The sequence below is a fragment of the Peromyscus eremicus genome, chromosome 10 (assembly GCF_949786415.1).
Source record: "Peromyscus eremicus chromosome 10, PerEre_H2_v1, whole genome shotgun sequence".
Classification (NCBI taxonomy): domain Eukaryota; kingdom Metazoa; phylum Chordata; class Mammalia; order Rodentia; family Cricetidae; genus Peromyscus; species Peromyscus eremicus.
This window is the reverse complement of record NC_081426.1, coordinates 92,245,405-92,266,115: the sequence shown is the minus strand read 5'-3', so window position 1 is coordinate 92,266,115 and position 20,711 is coordinate 92,245,405. Positions and strand designations below refer to the sequence as shown.

General features: G+C 43.6%; 1 protein-coding gene across 1 annotated transcript in view; it reads left to right on the top strand.

The window, feature by feature from the left end:
• The window catches only part of Sparcl1 (SPARC like 1), a 29,655-nt gene extending 16,086 nt beyond the window's left edge, over positions 1 to 13,569 (top strand). The window contains exons 3-11 of the mRNA XM_059274867.1: positions 863 to 991; positions 1,367 to 2,329; positions 3,971 to 4,040; positions 4,705 to 4,823; positions 5,623 to 5,743; positions 6,984 to 7,120; positions 8,591 to 8,739; positions 9,287 to 9,435; positions 13,099 to 13,569. Coding sequence (XP_059130850.1) covers positions 863 to 991; positions 1,367 to 2,329; positions 3,971 to 4,040; positions 4,705 to 4,823; positions 5,623 to 5,743; positions 6,984 to 7,120; positions 8,591 to 8,739; positions 9,287 to 9,435; positions 13,099 to 13,127 — 1,866 coding nt within the window. The 3' untranslated portion in view covers positions 13,128 to 13,569. The remainder of the gene's footprint in view (positions 1 to 862; positions 992 to 1,366; positions 2,330 to 3,970; positions 4,041 to 4,704; positions 4,824 to 5,622; positions 5,744 to 6,983; positions 7,121 to 8,590; positions 8,740 to 9,286; positions 9,436 to 13,098) is intronic.
• The last annotated feature ends 7,142 nt before the right edge of the window (positions 13,570 to 20,711 follow it).

Genomic DNA, 20,711 nt, shown 5'->3' with positions numbered 1-20,711 from the left:
CATCATAGAACATGACTGTCAGAAAGAGGAGTTTTAACTTGGGAACTCACTGAAATTTACAAAAAGTTTATGTCCGTCACTCGGGGTTTCTCTGTGCTTCTGCTCACTTTGCCAGAGGAGGTGGAAGGATAGAAGACAGCAGCTTGTCAAGGCCCAGTAGAGATCAAAGATCCCTCGAGGCTTCAAGATTTCCCTCCAAGTCTAGCTACTCAGCTTCCCTTTTGTGCGTCACTGCCCAGCTCTCCACTGATGTCTCCAGCCTTGTATGAAGCCGTTGCTCTGGCTGGAATCAGACTCATCAGCGGCTGCTCCCAGCCAGCCTCCATGCCTTGTCTCACACAATCTTTGAACTAGTTCTAAATTAAATTGCTTATTTAGACAAAGATGTCCTGATGTATGTTGAAGCCAATGAGACCAAGAAAATAAGTATTTAGCAAAGATCTTAGAATCTTTTCTACCAATTATCAGTGAGAACTTCAAAGCAGCCAAGGTGCTGTACATTGCTACATCCCAGGACTAATTTTGTTTTTCTTCAACTTTGTGTTAAATGACACTTTTCAAGATTATAAATTATGAATGCTTGCGTCAAGGTTTGAGAATTCCAAAATTCAAGGATAATCTTTATTGAAATGTCTTCTGTTTTCTTTTCAGCCAGTCTTTGTATCTATACATAAATGTGACTATAATTCTTTCAGGTAACAGTATATCGCAGGCATTTACTTTTAGCCTAGAAAATTCTAGAGACTATCGTTCATTAATGTTATCACTAAATATTGCAGTAGTGGTGATAATGACAAAATTAATTCGTATTTTTTAAGCTGGCAGCTGTATATTAGTAACACAAAGTCTTCATTTTTTTCAGACAAATGCAAGGTTTCTCTCTGATCATTCCAACCCAACTACTGCAACCCTGGTGACGCCCGACGACGCTGCAGCCCCCAGTGTCGGGGTGGAAGCTGCGGCAGATACAGAAAACCATGCCAACGATGAGGTAAAAGTAATCATTATATGAGGGTCATCCTTTTCTTTCTCCAGAGAATTCAGTATCAAGGCAAGCTTAAAGCTTAATATATTCATTTCTCAGTTTAAATTTGTAAGTACAATAATCACGTGAACTATCTCTAAATACTAGACATTATAGTGACTAATGAGTGTACTCCCTGTCGTGAATCGCTATATAAAACATTTCATTTTACAAAATTCAAATTCAGGATAAACCTGTGCTTTAGAATGTGAAGAACAACACGAATATATTTACATGATAATGTATAGAAAAAAAGAAAGAAGAATGTTCAATGCTAGCTTTGTAGTGGTAAATAGGAATACCATGTCATTTATTTCAATAATAAACTTTTATTCTTTTAAGGCTGAAAAACCTTCAGCACTGAAGTCGGAAGAGGAAACCCATGAGCAGTCAACAGAACAGGATGAAACCTACAGCCATGAGATGGACCTGAAGGATGAGGAGGACGGTGATGGCGATTTAAGTGTGAATCTGGAATATTCACCCACGGAAGGAACGATGGAGGTACAAGAAGGGACAAGTGAGCCTGGCCAGAAAAAGCTCCTAGAGAACACCAATTCCCCTGCTATTGCCTCGACTTCCTCTGTGGATTCCAACCAACGTGAAGACGTCACAAAGGGGGAGGAAAGCCAAGAGCAGCCTGTAGGGGACACGAACCAACCGCTGAACAGGAGCAGCGAGCATAACGGAGACTTGGCGGATGATGAAAGCCAGGAACAAGAAGTTCCCGATGAAGAAGAGGAAGAAGAGCCAGGAGACACTGGTGCTCCCAGCGAGAACCAGGAAAGGGAAAAAGAACTTCCCGAGGAGCAGCCTGCCAGCAAGCAGGAGAACAGTGACCAGACTGACGGCACCTTAGAAGAGTCCAGTGAACCAACTCAGAAAAGCGAGATGCAGAAGAATGGGTCTGAGCAAGACAACCCAGGGCAGGAGGGCGACTCCAACGCAGAAGGGGAGGCTGACAGGGCAGCAGGCAGCAGGAAGCATATTCAGCACACGGAGTGGCAGGGCCAGGAAGGAAAGGCTGGCCTTGAAGCTATTGGTAACCAAAAGGACATGGATGAAAAGACAGTTTCCACAGAACCCACCGATGATGGTGTCATTGCGACCAGGGATCATGGAGCCAGTGACAATGGGGGCAGTGATGACTCCAAGCACGGTACAAGTGATGACTATTTCATCCCGAGCCAGGAGTTCCTAGAGGCTGGAGACACAGCTTCCCTTGACTATCACGTCAAACATGTTGAGAAAGCAACAGATGAGGATGAGAATGCAGATAAGAGTGAGGCTGGAGACGACCAAGGGGTGAGAGTATTTACAATGATGCTTGTCCAATCAATCAGCCAAGAAACAATCACACTCTGTTGTATGTGCTTCTGGCAGTACGTCCCTAAAATACAGGGCAGGCTGAGCTTCCTTCATTTGAAGTGACAGACCAAAAGCATTGCAATTTTGTTTCAGACTCTGTGCTCATACATAATGAGATATCTTGAAAATAGAATCCACGTTTAAGCACAAAATTCATTAATTTCACAAACACTCTGTGTGTGTTTACAGCTTAAGCATAATTTTATACAATATTTTTAATGTGTCTGTATTTTAACTGTGACCTGTCACATGAGTTCGTGTGTTAAATCTCTACTTTTGGGGCTGGGTCAGTGCTTAAACAGTATTTAGATTTTGGAGAATTTCATATTTCAAGTGTTCAGATTATGGATGCTCACCTTGCTCAATTATGTATTTGTCTGCCTGTCTCCATCATTAGACTGAGAGCATGTTTTATTTGGGCTCCTATTAGAAGCAGACCTTCAATTTGAGTGACAGTTATTATAGGAGTACAAGAAACAATAAAAAATAAAAAATTACATAGGGAAGGAAAAGAAGCTAAAACATTAAATTCATTAGGAAAAAAAAAAAAAACTCCCAAAGTTTATTCCATTTGGGAGTAAGGGAGCTGGGACATTTATTTTACCTGGGACTTGCTAGAGAGGTAACAACTCCCCCAACACATCCAGTCTGTCCTTTGAATAAGCCAAGTAGATTTCTATGGCTTAGGGGGCTTAGAAATGCAGAGAGGGCAGTTGAAATTCCCTGCAGCTGGCTGGAAAATTCTGACAGACCTGAAGAATGGGAGACAGCGGCAGCTGCAATTTTGCTGTCTTCAAAGCTGGCGTTACATTGGTCCTGCCGAACCACAGTGTCTGTCAGAATGCCTCCAACATGATCAGAGCCAGCATGTTCATTGAATTAACCATAAAAATTAAAGTACTCATTTAAATACAAACACATGCCTATATGAAAATATGGAAATTGCAGTTGGAAGGAAGAGGGAATTCTGTTTTGATCTGGCTGCTTAATCACCTGGGACTTTCAGGCAAATTCCCAGCACACTGCCTGCCCCCGCCCCAGGAAGAATTGACCCCATCTGGCCCCCCAAACAAGAGGAACTGACCCCGTTTGGGGTGGCAGGTAATCTCAAGTCCCAGGACTTCTCCTGCCATTCTGAGATAGGAAGTTTCTTACACCTCAAACTCTGCTAAGGAAGTTTTACCAACACCTCCACAGAGGTCACTGATGGACTTCCATCCTCATGACAGAGTCCCAAGACAATGTATGGGGACAGTGCTTTGGACCCAACTCCAAAGGGGTGATCCTCCTCACACGAAATGGTTCTTACTCTCCAAGAGTTACTCTCTCCCTCTGCAGTTGCAGGGTTTTCCCTGTTGAGATCTTAGCATGCACAGCTCAGTGGCAACATGCACAGCCCAGGGGCAGCACGCACAGCTCAGGGGCAGTATGCACAGCCCAGGGGCAGCATGCACAGCTCAGGGGCAGTATGCACAGCTCAGGGGCAGCATGCACAGCTCAGGGGCAGTATGCACAGTAAGACAGAAAGCAAATCACTGATCTCTTTATCTCATTGAAATTCTGCTCTTGTTTTCAAAGGTCAAGAAAGCCGAGAGCTCACTGAATGTTGAACCTTCAGAGGAAGGCAATTTGAGGGGGCGCAGTGCTGGTGAGTGGATGCTATGCAAGCTGCAACAGGTCCAGGGAGGGATGGACTCTGACATTTGGGCTAGCACCCCCTCCCATTCTGATCCAGAAAGCCATGTCCCCGGCCTCCCTGAGGAAATATTCCATAAAGTGTTGGTATTTCTTGTGTGTGTTTAATAGGCTGTGGGTCAATGTGCTTAACACACTGAAAGTCCTGTTGAGATGTTACACAAAGCTATCTTTATCCTCCCCAGAGCCCCAACACTGCTTTCAGTTCTGAGCAGGGCTGACTCTGTTGCTTACTCTCAAATCCATCCTACTCCAACCACAAACATCTTTAATTTCAACAAAATTAAATTCCCCTGGCTTAGCTTCCAGCTTCTGTACACATCATTTTGTGCACTTCAGATTCTGTCTTAGGCTGGTCAGAGAGGACTGCTGTTCTCCTCCGGCACCCTGCAGTCTGCTGTAAGGAGACAGCTGAAGTCCCAGGCACACGTCTGAGACCAGAGTCCATCTGCAGACGAGCATATCGTTAAGGTGCTTTCCAGCATCTCCCTGCTTTCACGGTTTCAGAATCTGGTTTTCCTGTCTGATGCGTGAAAGAGAAGCGAACCGTCTGGATGACGTCATGTTGATGCACAACTTCTCTGTGTCTGTGTTCCCTTTTCACTCTCTCCTGTTAGGCTCGTGCACGAACTTCCCGTGTAAGAGGGGGCACACTTGCGAAGCAGATCAGCAGGGGAAACCCCACTGCGTTTGCCAAGATCCAGAGACTTGTCCCCCTGCAAAAATCCTTGACCAAGTAAGTATTCTGCACAATAGTCCTCAACATACACCAAAACTCTAGTTTCCTGAGTGGAAATAGTTTGCAGTTTAATCTATTTTTTTAAGTGGGTACATCTTATATTATCTAATATTTGAAGGATTATCGAGTGGGAGCAGATATCAGAGAGATCAAAGTGTTTCAGTTAGGGCATAACAAATTAATCATAGGGCTGAGGAGATGGCTCAGCGTGTCTGTGCAGGTCTAAGGATGGGAATTTGGATCCAGCACCCACATAAATGCTAGGTAAGAGTGGCAGCGTCCTTGTAACCCAGGACACTCAGAAGGCAGAGGTGGGGACTGCTGGAACAAACTGACTAGCAAGTGGTATAGATGAGCTCTGGGTTCAACTGGGAGATACCACCTCAACAATAAGGTGGGGAGAGGTCAGAGATGACCTGGCATCAGTGCTCCCCCATACACACACATACATGTACGTGCATATGGGTGCACACACACAAAACACAGACTGTAGTGTGTACACTACACCCATAGCACATAAAATATTTACATTTAAAATTTAAAAGATAACAAGCAAACTTTTAATTCATTCTCTCCTGGGGACATTCACAATTACAGTTCTATGGAGATCTATCTGGAGCTAAATTATCGTCATGGGTTTAACTTAGTAGATTTTTCTTTCTTGGTGCCGGATCAGAAAATCGGTGTTTTAATAGACTCTACCTAAGCACATATTTGGCCCAGCATGTTTGCCAGACACCAGGGAAGTGTTCTCCAGGGGCACTGGGTTCCATCACTTCTTGTTTCCCTTCCCTAGGTTTGTGGCACAGACAACCAGACCTACGCCAGCTCCTGTCACCTCTTTGCCACCAAGTGCAGGCTGGAAGGGACCAAAAAGGGACACCAACTGCAGCTGGATTATTTTGGAGCTTGCAAATGTAAGACACAGACCATTACTGCCAAACATCATTTCCGGGTGATTTTTGTGCCTCTCTAAATTCTGTCTATACAAACGAAAGAGTTGATATAGTTATGAAATCAGTCTGAAACTAACACCAACTCAGGAATTCCCAGGCCTTCATCATGGGAGATTCTAAATCCATGAGGCTGTGTCAGAACCAGAGTTTTGTTTTACTGCTTGATTTTCAAGAAACTTAGACAATTCCAATTCTCCCCACTGAGTTCAGAGGCACCATTGTGAGGTGCACTTAATACAGGCTTGAAAGACTGAGGTTTTCTGAATTTCTTACCTCCCCTCCAATTTCACTTAAGTCTTTGTCAGGAATTTTTTTGCAGCAGATTCTTCCAGAGGTTGTTTAGCACCGTCTTCCTGCCCCAGGGTGTCCTCAGTTGTGTTTGGCACATCAGTAGTTCCACACTAGCATAGCCCAGGCGTGTTTCTGCTTCTCCTCAGTTTCTACACACGCAAGATATTAAGTGTTACTGTTTGACTTGCTCTGTCCACTGAGGTGGACAAAATCATCCATGTGCATTCTGGGCAAAAGCCCATGAAGACTAGGATGTTACTGTGTTCTCTCGGCTTGTCCCCAACGTAGGCTGGGATGTTACTGTGTTCTCTCAGCCTGTCCCCACACTCTGAAGCTTTGCACTGAGGCAGTAGCCACAGCCTTGAGATCCAGGGAGACGGTGATGAACTGAGCCCTCTTGGCAGCCCGTGTCCAATGTGAGGCCGCCTGGAAACAAGTGTGGGCTTCTCTAAGTGCGGAGATGTCGCATGATTTGCTGCTGCAGAGAGAGCTCCTCTCGGCTTTTTCCTCTGCTGCTAACCAACAACCCGAATGCCCTCCACTTCCAGATACCTGGTCCCTGGTTCTACAGCACTAGTTCTCAGCCCTTTACTGCATGTCAGAATTATTTGGGGGTCTCCTAAGGCATCCTGATGCCCAGGTCCCACCATAAAATCATCAAGATCTTCTTTCCATAGTAACTGTCACCTACTAGGCATAGTAATGTGAGTCTATCATTTGGCACCTGGGAGACTGAGGCAGGAGGATCACAAAAAAATACTCAACAACTCCGGCACTTGATTGGGATGTTTTTAAGACATCCCAGGAGGTTCTGCTGCGCCACCAGTCAGGAGGAAGCAGGTGTGGAGCTTCCGGTGACGAGGACTTGTTGTTTGGAGTATGGTCATCTCCTGTTTTCTGCTTCCCCCAGCTATTCCTCCTTGTACCGACTTTGAAGTGGCTCAGTTTCCCCTGCGGATGAGAGACTGGCTCAAAAATATCCTGATGCAGCTTTACGAACCGAATCCCAAGCACGATGGTTATTTAAATGAAAAGCAGAGAAGCAAAGTAAGCTCCATGCTCTGCTACCTGAGTGTCTGTCTGTGGGGACGTGGGGGGGGGGGGGGGTGATGAGAGCTCACTGCCTGGCATGTCTGCAGGACCCGAGGGGTGTGTGTGTGGTGAGCACTCACTGCCTTGATGTCTGCAGGACCCAAGGCAGGGGTGGGGGAGTAGAGGGCTGGGGGGGGGGGATAGTTATTGAATGTATCCCAGGTGCCATAATTGACCTACATTCAGGACCCAAGGAGGGGTTGTGGTGAGCACTCACTGCCTTACACAGCAGCAGAGTCCTGCCCCCTTTTCTGCATCTGCTTAGCCTGCGTGCATTAACATTCTATCGTGGTCACCATCCATGCCACAACTTCCGTAATACAGCCAAACTGCCCGCCTTCTGTTCACGGGGCTGTAGCCTGGAAAGTGTTCCTTAAGTTTCTATGACCAAGCAAAGTTAACAAATTCAGCTTCCTGATCAGCTTTCCCTGACTGTAAGAAATACCTCAGATAACACGACTTAGAGAAGAAAGGTTCGGCTCACAGTTTTGAAGGTTCTAGTCGGTGACCCATGTTGACTGTGTTGCTTTGGGCCTGTGCTGAGGTAGCACATTGTGGCAGGGAATATTCACTTCACAGTGGACCAAGGAACAAAGCACAAAAGAGGAGGTGTGGGGCTCCTCGAATCCCCTTCAAAGGCATGCTTAAGGGCATGACCCCGTATGACAGGAAACTTCCAACTAAGCCCTACCTCTGAACAGTTGCACCGTCTCCCATCAGTGCCGTGGGCTAGGGACCAAGCCTCCAACTCATGGGCCTTTAGAGGACATTGTATCTGTGATAAAGCAGGCCCAACACGCCTAAATCTAACATTTTTGGCCTCAAAGGCCAGGCACAGGTTCTGCTATAAGGGAACTTGCTCATTATGCCAGCACACATTAAGATGTGCAGGACACTGATCCCAGAAGTTTTAAGAGAAGATTCTTTCATCAAGTACTTATTGAATGTATCACAGGTGCCATAATTGACCTACATTCTAGAGATACAGCAGCGGACACGTAAAACTTCCACTTTAAAAAGTTTACATTCAAGGCAAGGAGACAGATTACTATACAGAAGTAAATTCATGTGTGTGAAATGCCTGGCAATAAAATGAAATTTTATTTTGCTGAGTTGTTTTAAAACAAAAATAATGAGAAAGGGAGACAGGGAGACAGGGAGGGAGGGAGGGAGGGAGGGAGGGAGGGAGGGAGGGAAGGAGGGAGGGAGGGAGGGAGGGAGGGAGGGAGGGAGGGAGGGAGGGGAAGGGAAGGGAAAAGAAAGGTAAGCAGAGGCTGGCTGTATTGATTAGAATCCATCTCACCTGGGTCAGGCTCACATCCTGGGCAGGTTTTCATCTGTCACACTGTTACCCTTCCATTAAGGTTTAACAATTCTGAGACATGTTCCTGGTCCTCTGACACCCTTCTATCTTCATAATCTCAGGTCAAGAAAATCTACCTGGATGAGAAGAGACTCCTGGCTGGAGACCACTCCATTGAACTTCTCCTGAGGGACTTCAAGAAAAACTACCACATGTATGTGTATCCTGTGCACTGGCAGTTTAACGAACTGGACCAACATCCTGCAGACAGGTAGAGACTACCTCACACCCCGGGACACTCCCTGGTAATGATATCTATGTGAAACAGAACTCCAGCTTCATTTTCAAACACTGAGTACAAACCATCGTGGTTAGGAATCTAATTAAAAATCAGTGAGGAAATAATGGAAGATATCACCAACACAGCTTCTGAATTACCGTACCGAGTTTACTTATTAAATCTCGGTGTTTCCCACAGAGATGCCCTCTATTCTCATTCTTGAACTAAATCCACAAGGTGACCTAATTGGCTCAGCTCGGGTCACCTCTGGGACAATCCCAGGCCGGCCATTGAGTGGGAGCCAGCTCACACAGCCCGACTTGGGGCGCACATTTAGAGGCTGGGATTGGTGGGTGTACAATTCTCAGCAAGAGGCAAGCTTTGGGCACCACGACCCACTGTTGCCTGCAGCTTTTCACTGTGTACAATTCACTTGGCATGCACAGTGACCTTGTGGAAGGAAATGCCCTTGGTGATCGAGACTTAAGTCCTCATGCACAAGCCATGCCGTTAACAGGCGATCATTGTTCTCTTGCAGAATCTTGACACATTCCGAACTTGCTCCTCTGCGAGCTTCCCTGGTGCCCATGGAGCACTGCATAACGCGCTTCTTTGAGGAGTGTGACCCCAACAAGGACAAGCACATCACCTTGAAGGAATGGGGCCACTGCTTTGGGATTAAAGAAGGTAAATTCGTTATCAAAGAACAATGTCTACTTCTTCAGATAAATGCTGAGTCCTGTGGCCTAATAGCAAGATTGCTATTAGGGGTGTGTGTGTGTGTGTGTGTGTGTGTGTGTGTGTGTGTGTGTGTGTGTATACCCATGCATGCACACAGTCCTTTAATCTCAGGAGGCATAGGCAGGTAGATCTCTATGTGTTTCAGGCCAGCCTGATGTACATAATGAATTCCAAGACAGCCAGGGCTACATAGAAAAACCTTGTCTCAAAACAATGACAACAACAATAATAACAATAATAATAACAATGTAGGAGAAGCCTGAGTAGCAATGCTGAGTTTTCTTCTTGCCTCCAGGCACACTATGCAGGTGTATACACACACACACACACACACACACACACACACACACACACACACCAGATGCTTTATGGATATATCTAAAAATACATACACATGAACATACAGTCAAGCAGCAAGAAAAGACAGGCCGTCAAAAGTCGGAATTTCCCTCAGAGGTTACATGTGTGACCTTCACCTTAAAATTCTTCATGCCAGTGTACAATGGCTTGGAATCAGCAAGACCTGAGAGTGTCGGCACTGAGTCATTAACATTCAGCAGAAGAACGACCCTGCTGCTCTCAACGGTACTCTGCGAATGAACGCCAGTGAGAGCCTGTTCTGTGGACACCTCCTCTTCTGCATTAGTCGCTATACTTCATAACAAATCCCCCCCAGACTGTTTGCCAGGGTCAGGAGTCTGGGAGTCACTTTCCCGGGCGGGTCTGGCTAAGTGTCACGTGACCAATCTGTTAGCTAGTGCAGAGGTTACCTGCAGGGTCTGCTTCTAGTCACCTGGTTGTGTGCAGGTGGCTTCAGGACCCCACCGTGTGGTAGCCACCTACCCTTAGTAACTGCAACCACATCACTCTGCATGTTCTGGTGGTCACACAGGACAACCCTGCAGGGAACATGGGCCAAGAGGGATCATTGGAAACAGACTTCATTAGTACTCAAAAGAAATGAACAAGCTAGTAGACCCAGACTGATACAAAAAGGATCAATTTCCTTTCTAACACCTATTCTCCAAGCAGAGTATTTATTCAAGTTCACATATATCCCCACAAATGGTTAAACTTGTCTTTTCAACTCCCTGCTGAAATGAGAGAGCATGCCCAAGTGCAGCTGAAGCCCACTATTATCAATATGAGGAGCTCAGCTGGGCCAGAACATTTTCATTTACGTCCTCTCACAGGACTTGGTTGGGATTTTAAAGACTGATAGAAAGGCAAATTTGAATAAAGGCCATTTACTTAAGGAAAAAGAGTTTTTCTTCTGTTTCCTTTACAAAACGTCTGGCAGTTCTTCCACAGTCAGCCTGTCCAGGCTCTGACTGGAAGAGCAAGAAAGGTCCAAGCCCGGTGATTTGCAAAGCTACTAATGGTCTTGTTTGTCACTGTGGTCTGGCTGGCCTTGCGCTATTTGGAGGTTGGGAAAGATTTATCACATACCAAGCCAATAAGGCAGTCATTAAATGTTCAGTTAGAATGAGTAAACAAGTTATCACTTTGGGAAACAGCAGGGCAAGGCAAAGAAAGAATGACACCTCCTTATAAATGCACTTTCTTCCCTGAGAACACTAACAAGAGCCCAGGAGAAGATAAACTTCAGCCAGCATTTTCCTGAATTTCAACTGCCGCCATGATCTAAACTAGCCGTGTTCAAATGGCAGAGCCCCGCCATTAGCCAGCTCTGGGCATGCCACTCATCTCAATCTCATCTTTAGCTGTAGCAACGAAGCTCAGACAAGCGGAGGGAGGGTCTTCGTGATGATGACACACAGTCTGTCTCAGTCAGGGTTTCTATTAATATGATCAACACCAGGACCAAAAGCAACATGGAGAGAAAAGGGTTTATTTCACCTTACAACTCTCAGGTCACAGTCATCACTGAGGGAAGTCAGGACAGGAACCTGGAGGCAGAAACGGAAGCTGAAACCATGGGGGAATGCTGCTCCCTGTTTGCTCCCCATGGTTTTCTCAGCCGGCTTTCTTATAGAACCCAGGACCACCTGCCCAGGGGTGGGGACCATCACTCACAGTGGGCGTGGTCCTTTTACATCAATTATCAATCCAGAAAATGCCCCACAGGTTTGTCTTCAGGCTAATCTGATGGAACTATTTTCTCAACTGAGGTTCCTTCTTCTCAGATAACTCCAGCCTGTGTTGGGCTGATGAAAACCCAACCAATACACCACCTCTTGCATCTATTCACATGACCCTTAGAAAAAAACTTCCCAAGTGAAACTACTGGGATAAGTCAGACCACACAGGGTCTCCTGAGCCCTTTAAAGACTTTAGGAGTGTCGGGGTGTCATCCAACAAGAGTCCTGTGGTTAGACTGTGGAGTGAGTTACGAATAGTTGAGGATGCTGTGGTTAAGTCCAAGAGTTGATAAGAACCTGACTCAGAAGTGATTGTGGGAAATACGTGATGCAGTCAAGACATCTTAAAATAGAAGCATACCCACACGGTGCAGGTTTGGGGTATAAGGAGGCAATGGCTGGGAAGAAATACTAGGCAGGGAGCAGACAACTGAGAGAATCTAGAGAAAGCATGTCATGTCCCCATTCCTGCCTTGGGCCAGGCAATAGTTAGAGGCACTTTTCCTCTGAGGTAGGAAACACAATGACAGGAGCAGATTTGGGGCAATGACAAATTCCATTGGGACAAGCTGAATTTTTAATTACTTACAAGACAAATATGATCCATGGCTCAATATAGGAGTCATAAGTTCAAGAGAGTTTGGACATTGAAATACACATTTGGAGAGTTACGGATATAATTCAGTGGTAGAATTATTACCTCAAATATGCATGGACCTGAGTTTATCCACAGCAAAAGAAAGAGAGAGATTGGGCATATGGGGAATAATCAACACTAAGGAAGGGAATTATTATGCCAAAGAAACTTTATCAAGTTCTAGGGCAAAGGTCTAGGATTGAACACCATGGAATCACACATGTAGACAACATATACTGGGTAAGGGTGCAGAGAGGGAATGAGCAGTGGCCCTAAAGGGAAAGGATGAAGGCAAGTTCCGTGTCGAAGAAGGTGTCCCCAGGGGAAGGGACGATGCTGACTGCAAGGACGATCGAAGGCAGAAAAGGTTCCATTGCTGTGGAAACAGGGATGTCCAGGCAGTCCTGGCAAGGCTACCCTGGTCCAAAGTGGTCTATGTCCATCAGAGGAGGCCATGTTGTCTGCCATCCCAGCAGCAACAGGCATGTCTGCAGATGACTCAGTCCAAAGCTGAATGAGCTGTGCCTAGACGTTTGCCCTTCCTATGGCACTTCAGCCTTCCTTCAGACTTGGCACTTCTTGCCCTGGTCCTCCTTTGGTGTTTCTCAAACTGTACAAAGAATTCCAAAAGAACTGCCTAGGTGTCCACATGATAGATGTTCACCACCAGAGATTCTGATTCCAGAGGTGAAGCCTAAAGACATTTTCAAAAGTTCAAACTATGTCGAGAGTCACTTCCATGCTGCCTTTTTAGATGGTTTTGCACATCCACAGCTCTAACCTTCCTTGGTTGTATGGCTTTCCAGGTGACTTTCTAAGAGTGTATCTATTTATGTATTTATTTATTCATTCATTCATTTATTTTTACAGAAGACATAGATGAAAACCTCCTGTTTTGAATTAAGATGTGAAAGAATCGAAACTTCCCATCGGCTCCTTCTGCGTTAACCACTTCTGAATACATGCAGTCATAACACTGTAGATTCATATTTAGCAAAATGTTTGTTTGCATGTAAGAGAAGACAATGATAGTAACTGCCTGATGGTGATATACATACGTGCTAGGCTTTATCATTCCCTTAGGAAATAAAACTTTAAAATTAAGTAGACTCAATGTCTACAAAAGACTGTACTGTCTGGGAACACTTTAGCTCATAATAATGTTACTCTGCATCTAATTTTATAATTGATAATTATAAAACATGAAAAATGTCTTTGTATTGTGACTAACACCTTATGCATGTTAAGGAAGTGAGATGTTGCATTTTGTGGTTAATGTGCCTCATTTTCATTATCTTAATGTCTAATAAAGATCCAATAAAGTATCAAATACCTGCTCAAGTTTATTTCCAGTTATTTACTTAAAAAATTAAATGTAAAAGACCAACCCAGGGCTTACATTAGAGATCAAAATGGAATTGTGCTTGCTTATTGCTCAAAATAAAAAGTGCACTTAAAGAAAAGATTGAGATCTGTTCTACAGTAAAAAAAAAATTGTAACAAACTAATCTCCAGCATCCTTCATAATTATGTAAGTTTCAATGGAAGAGGGGAGGTTGAATTCAATTGCTTTTTAGCCAAGTGCAGTTTAAAATGTGGGTGATTCTACATTGCTTTATCCAAACTATTCCAAATTCTGTACAGCAGCCCTTGTGTATCAGAGAGAAAGAGGTCTGAAAGATCTCTGTGTGTTTCATTTCTCAACATAAAGTGAAAGGGGCAGATGATGAGCCATGGAGTGTCATGATGGCCAATGCTGTGAGAGATCAGCACTACTCCTGTGGCCTGATTGTGTCCCAGAAAATTTGTGTTTCCAGTTGGGCTTTTCTGCAATGCTAAAAACTGGGGCATAAAAGTATAAAGGACAGCACACAGTTTTCCAATGTCTCAAGTGAGGCACCAAAAGTTTCTGGCATCCGTTTTATTCCAGTTTTACAGTATTTGAAAAAATGGGAGGTTATGTAGTTTTCTACTGAAGTAGCACTATTGACACAATTACCTTCAATTGATTTTATCTTTTGTGAGGTAAGTCCCTTTTTCTTTAATTAAAACCACAGTAAATCATATCCTCTCTAGATAATTAGGTTAAATTTGACCAAACAAAATCTAATTATTTATTTTTATCAAATAGTAAATTAATTTTAGAAATTATTCTAAACTTCAGAATATGTTTATGTACACCACAACTGTCTTAATTAGAAGCCAATTTTTAGAAGTTAGGTTTTAGAACCCATGTTTTATAATTATACTAGCAGGTGTCAATTAGGCCTAAAATTTTATTTTACTCTCAGGGAATTTCATAAAAATGCTTTATAATAAGGAAAACTGATTTTAATATTAAGGATGCCATCTAAACATTTACTAAGAATTTTTATTTGAAAATCATTTTCATTTTGAAATAAAAATACTAAGAATGGAGGTATTCAAATCTTACTGCAGGTCTAAGGCCCCTGGGAAAGAGATCACAGAAGCACTTTCATGTTCTTGATGGTTAGTTCTTAATGACCAGTTGGTTGTGATAAAGACCACTCTAATCCCAGTCAAGGCAATGAAGTTGTCTTTTCAGAATCAGTCTTTAAGCCGATCTTGATAATTGTGATCTCCTAAAAATGGGAGTTCCTGGTCTCAAGCCAATTGCTCAGTGTAGCCATGAATTTGTGAGTCATATTGCCTATGACCATGTAGACATTAGTAACACAGCTTAAATACTAGCCAGGTGTAGGGATGTCCGTCCACACTGCTTCCTGAAGCTGTCGCTCTGAGGACCGTTTGAAGCACAGGTAATTAACACGATATAATTTATACTTCTCAAAGGATGTGGAACATTCTTGGGTTGGGTAGTTCAATGATTTCTACTATGTCCACTTATCAAAATAAGAAAGAATTTTTAGAGTTTGAATCCAGAAAATATAGAAAGGAAAACTATGAAAAGAAGTCTCTGTTCAAGCAATGTGATACAAACTCAAGCAGTGTGGAGTTTAAGTATAAAGTAGCTGGCAGATGATTCATAGATAGACAGAATCTGCCTCAAATGTTGAGCACAAGTGTTCCTGAAAATATGGTGAGGCTGTTCTCTCACAGCCAGACTCCACAGTACAATGGTGTAATTTAAAATGCAGAGGGTAAGTCAGTTCTAAGTGAATGTGATTTTACAAATGAAGGTTTACTTACTTCAGAACCAACAGGGCAGAGCAGACCTTGCTGAGTTGCTTTCCTGAATTTATTCACATTGTGCTTATGCTTATCAACCCATGATGCCTTGAAATTTTTTCTCATGTAATTTCCTTTCTAAGGAACTGTAATTCTCAACAGCTGCATCCAGGGCATATGGACTAGTCAGTCTCATGCGGCACAAGCTTTATCTGTATACTCTGTAAAAGCTTTTCTCTACGTTAGCTGGCGATGGTCACTCCCCCATTGTAACACTGCAGATAAGAGATCTATGCACAGAGATCACAATCTCAAGTCACTAAGGAAGAGTGGGGGTGGCAGGCAACGTACCAAGTCAGAGAATGACTGGTCTAGGGGCATTTAACGCTTTTTAAAGGTTTTCCAAGCTTTAAAAAGAAAATGTGAATCTAGAGGCAAGATTTAGCCTGGCCCCTGTCAGCATGTCTGCTTCAACCGTCTGTTCACCATGGAAACAGGATGTGGAGATCGATCACCTCATCCTTCACTCCAGACTCTGCCTGCAGAATGAAGGTTTTCCTCCTGGCCGCCCTGCTGAGCACCACCACCGCTCTGCCCATCCCTGTGAGTACTTCCTCAGCTGCTCTGTCAGTCACCACTGGGAGTCTTCATGTTTTGGGGCTAGAAAGCATCTCACATCTTCACAGATGAGGAAAGCGGAGTCCAGGAGTGCAACAGGATCAGGAATCTTCCTGGGTCTGAGGCTCTGTGTATCACAAAGCTGTTTCTGGAGACCTTAGCTAGAGGGTGACCTTGGGCAAAGAACTAACTCATGCTCTCCCTGTCAACTGAGTAAGAACAAGTGCAGAGTGTAAAAATGACTAGAAATGGTTCTAAAACACTAAACGTCCTACTTGTAACAGAAAGCTCTTAGCAAACTTAGCAGCAATATAAACCAAGCACTCTATAAGGACCCAGGTCAAAAGTGAGCAGTTGACTTGAGTTTCATTTATAACAGTGCCCTACATCACCTGGAGTTTTCTTAAAAGGCTCCTCTCAAAGATGCTCTGACACCAAGACTGATGCCGGATAAACTTGGTTTTACAGGCAGGAAGATTTAAGACTACCCACGCTAGTTCTAAGCTAATATTAAAAACTTATGTCTGAAATATACAGTTCGGGAGTGTAACAGATCATTGAAGTATTATACATGGACGTCTTTATTTTGGAAAACAAGATTTGGATAGCAACCTATGCCCATGTGCAGCATGCCTGAATAACAAGCCAGTCTGTTGTATTGGGTCATAGTCTCTCTTCTTGCAACATTAACAAGAACTGTTGTTGTGATGTGTCCTTGGTAGTGCTGGGGCTCAAACCCAGGGTGTTGCACATGCAAGGCAAATGCTCTTCAGTCCAGTTAACATGCCCAGCCCAGACACACACGACTGTCTAAAGTTCCAAACGAGATGCACCGCCCGTCTCTATAGGAACACGGTGCTGAAGAAGCTGCTGCAGCACACACTTCTCCCTAATTTTAGTTAGCATCTCTGAAACGAATATGTGTTTCAGCCGTGGGGTAGTAATGCACTGTGTCCATTTGACGGGAGCATTTGCTCTGCAGGTGATCTGCGAAATAATGATGCATTTTATGACACCACCTTAGAATATGTAAAGCACAGCGACACCCCACCACCAGCAGCAGCTTAACCTTTTGCTGTGCACCGACTAACCACGCTCCCCACATTTGTAGTAAGTGAGACTTGTAGGAACAAGTTATGTTTACTGTGGACAGTGCCTAGCACCAGGGAAGCATGAAACCCTCTCCATGCACATTTGGCCACTAGGGGGCTTTCAAAGGAATGAGAGACCATTCAGAGGTTGTGGGGAGATTACAAAATTTAAGTTGACACTCACGCTCCCTTTGAATGTCTACCTACTGAAAACTAATCTAGAGCAGCCCTGGTGCTAAATATACCAATACAAGAAATGCAGAGTATAATCTTAAGAGAGTAAATAAGTACATGGTTTAGATATAACGTAAAAACCAAAAAGTACTTGGCCTTCTAAGTCACTGGACAAAATCAACGCATCACTTCCCTGTTAAACATGTAATTTATTTCAGAGGTGAAGCTACATGACCGACGGGCATAGTGCTCAAGGCTTTTTAGCTGTTCTCATATGAAATGAAACGTCTTGCTGGATAAGGTGCTGTTACCAGCTGCTTCACCTTGGTGCTTTTCTTCTTCTTTTTTTTTTAAGCTTGGACAATCTGGAGGAAGTTCCAGTGAACAGGTACACGTGTACATTCAAATAGCATGTTCTTCACTTCAAAGCTGTTGTTTATAATCAGAACGACTCACACTGTGCTTCCTTTTACAGAGATTCAGCTTTTACCCACCACAAATCCTGCCCTTCTTTCCTCAGTTTCCCTTCCCCCAGGCACCTCTGGTAAGCAGGGGGTGGGAAGTCTCAAGTGTATCAGTTGGGTGATGGCTATCACACTTTCCAAATTTTGACCCAGAAATACGAGGACATGTTAAAAAGAAAGCTGTTGGCTGTTCACAGTCCTCTCCCAGCACAGCTTGTGGTGGAGTGGCCATGGCCTGGGAAACATGCCTCCGGCACTGTGGCCTCTTCCCATGTTCTGCCACACCTAGTCCACGGGTGCTGGTGCTGCTGACGTTGACCGTGAGGAGCCTTAGCTCCGTGAAGCGAACAGTAGCCTGTGATAACCTTCTTTTGCTGTTACTAAATCATTCTGATGCTTTCTTTTCTTTAAAACAAAAGTTTCCTCTGGTTTCTACAACTTTTCCTCAAAAGTCAAAGCGAAGTCAGTTGCCCTTCTTGCTGACACCCTCGGTGTCTCCTAATAGTTGGAGTTTTATAACTGTCTCGGTGAGGGCTGGACAAATATTAAGTGGATGACAGGGTCTTGTTGAGACATGCTCCCAGAGGCAAGGGCATCGCTGGCCAGCGAGGCTGTGAGTCAAACACTCCCCAAAGAAGACAGGGCCTGAGCAACAGAAAGAAATCCTCAGTGTGGGAGTGGAAGCTCTCCACCAGGAGAGGGCGCCAGTATCTGCAGTAGAGAAATCGGTGGGTTTGCAAGAACCGCCAACAGATCCTTGGACATTATGTTGAACTAATTAATCAAAATAATTATAACTCCTAAAGGAAAATAGTGTATCAAATCCAGAGCTGCGTAAGGGCAGTAGCCTTGTTTATTGCCACCCCAGTCCCAGAGGCACGCACTGAAAGGCTAAAATGGTGAATGAATAAAGAAAACTGCAAAGGAAAACAGGCATGGCTTGCTTCACTCGCAACTCATCTTTATTTTTTTTTCTTTTTTGTAGATTCCAATTCCTTTTCCCTTCCCTTTTGATCCAAATCAGGTAAATATATTTAAAACTTCCTTTAAGAAGATATTTGACTAAAAATTAAAACTTGTTTTGATTGATTTAAAGATGTAATGTACAACCCCACCTATCTCTAAAAGTGGAAGCGCCTAAGCCAATCTGTGATGGTGTGGAGGGAGAAGGGGCCCGGCACTAACTGGAGAACTGCCTGAGAAGGCAGATGCAGGCTGCTCTTTAAGCCTGTGGTGGAGACTCAGGACAGGGGGTGTCCTAACGTTCATCTCACCTGTAGGCTGTTGAGTTTACATTTACAGGGATATGACTTCATTGAGATGTAATTTGTCCTAGAAGCTCTACTTAAGGTTATGGTCAGAGCACAAAAGGTGTATTTACCTCGTAGTTTTTAACAAGGTTTTCTTGAAGTAGGTGATAATGATTTGCAAGATGATAGACTCAGCTAAGAACCCAAAAACAAAGCTGTGTGTTTATTATACCACAGTAATTCAATTTTTAAATATTACTGAAATTGTGAGAAATGACCATTGGCTCTTTTTCATGATGAGCTTCTCCGAAGTATAATGTGGTGAGCCTGTGTGAGTGATCTTCACAAGACGTCCCTGCTGTGCTGAGCCCACAAAGCAAACTGTGGAGAGCACATTTCCAGAGGTGGTTTGAAAAGGTGTGCAGGAGGGTTTGTAAACTAGCAGTGGTACGGGCTTAATGATGAAATTTTAGGAATGCTAAGGGCCTTAAAAGTATGTTTCCATTTACCAGGCTAACTCAGAATTGTAACTCCAAGTTAAAATGCTAAATTATAACTCTTGGATTATTTTGTCTCTTTTATTCAAGGTTCTGACACCTACTCAACTTTTAGCGGTAAATATATTTTGTTCTGTTGATCTATAGGACTCTAAGAATAGATCACGTAATACCATGAAAAATGAGCTAGTTCATTCTGAAAACCACTGCACTCAGTTCATTCTGAAAACCACTGCACTCACTCAGTTCATCCCAACACAGAATAAAGGCACCTGTTAAACCCAAAGGCAAAACCAACCCAGCATATGAGAAGAGTTCTTTCCTTTGACTCCATTCATTGAGCTATAAAGTGTCAAGACAAAAAAGTCTTCTACTATTGATGGAAGTGAGTGACGTGAGTGAGGAGTCAGAACAGAGGAACAGATAAAGCGTTTTAGGGAGGTAAGACAGATTCCATTACTAATGAGTTGCCATAAACAAACACGTGAAACATTACCACATCGAAACCCGAAGAGGCCTGCTTGTTTGTTTTTCAGACAGGGTCTCTCTATAGTCCTTGGTGGCCTGGAACTCACTATGTAGACCAGGCTGGCCTCAAATTCATAGCAATCCACCTGCCTCTGCCTCTGCCTCCGCAGTACTGGGATTAAAGGTCATGTCTGGCCCAAAAGATGTTTTTAAATCAACTGCACATAATTCAACTGTTTAATGAACTCTTTATTGATTAGTAAGTACCTTAGAGTATCAGTTTGAGAAAATATTGGAGGAACACTTTTAATATAATTACAAAAGATAAAACTAAAAAGTTCCACTTCTCTGTCTAAAACACAAACATTTCTGAAATGGGAACATATTTCACAATGAACAAAATGCATGTTATCCTTTTAAAAGCTATTGATAAAACATTTTCATAGTTAACAGTGTCTTAGAAACATGGGCATGCAGTATTCTTTTAAAAGGTCAGAAAGTTGGACCATAATAGTTTATGTGTGTGAGAAAAAATTTTCCCAGGATTTTAAAATAAAAACTGGTTCAAGACATCCTGAAGACTGTTCAAATGTACCAGGAAGCCTACAGTCAATTTCAGTTCAAGCGACTGGTGCTCTTCCTACAGAGCACCCTGTTTAAACCTTAGAGTGCATTCCCAAAGATCAAATCTATAATACTCCAAGCACGCTTTTACTAAACGTGCCTCAGGGACCCCTTCAGACTGAGTGCCAGTGATTACAAAATCAGCCG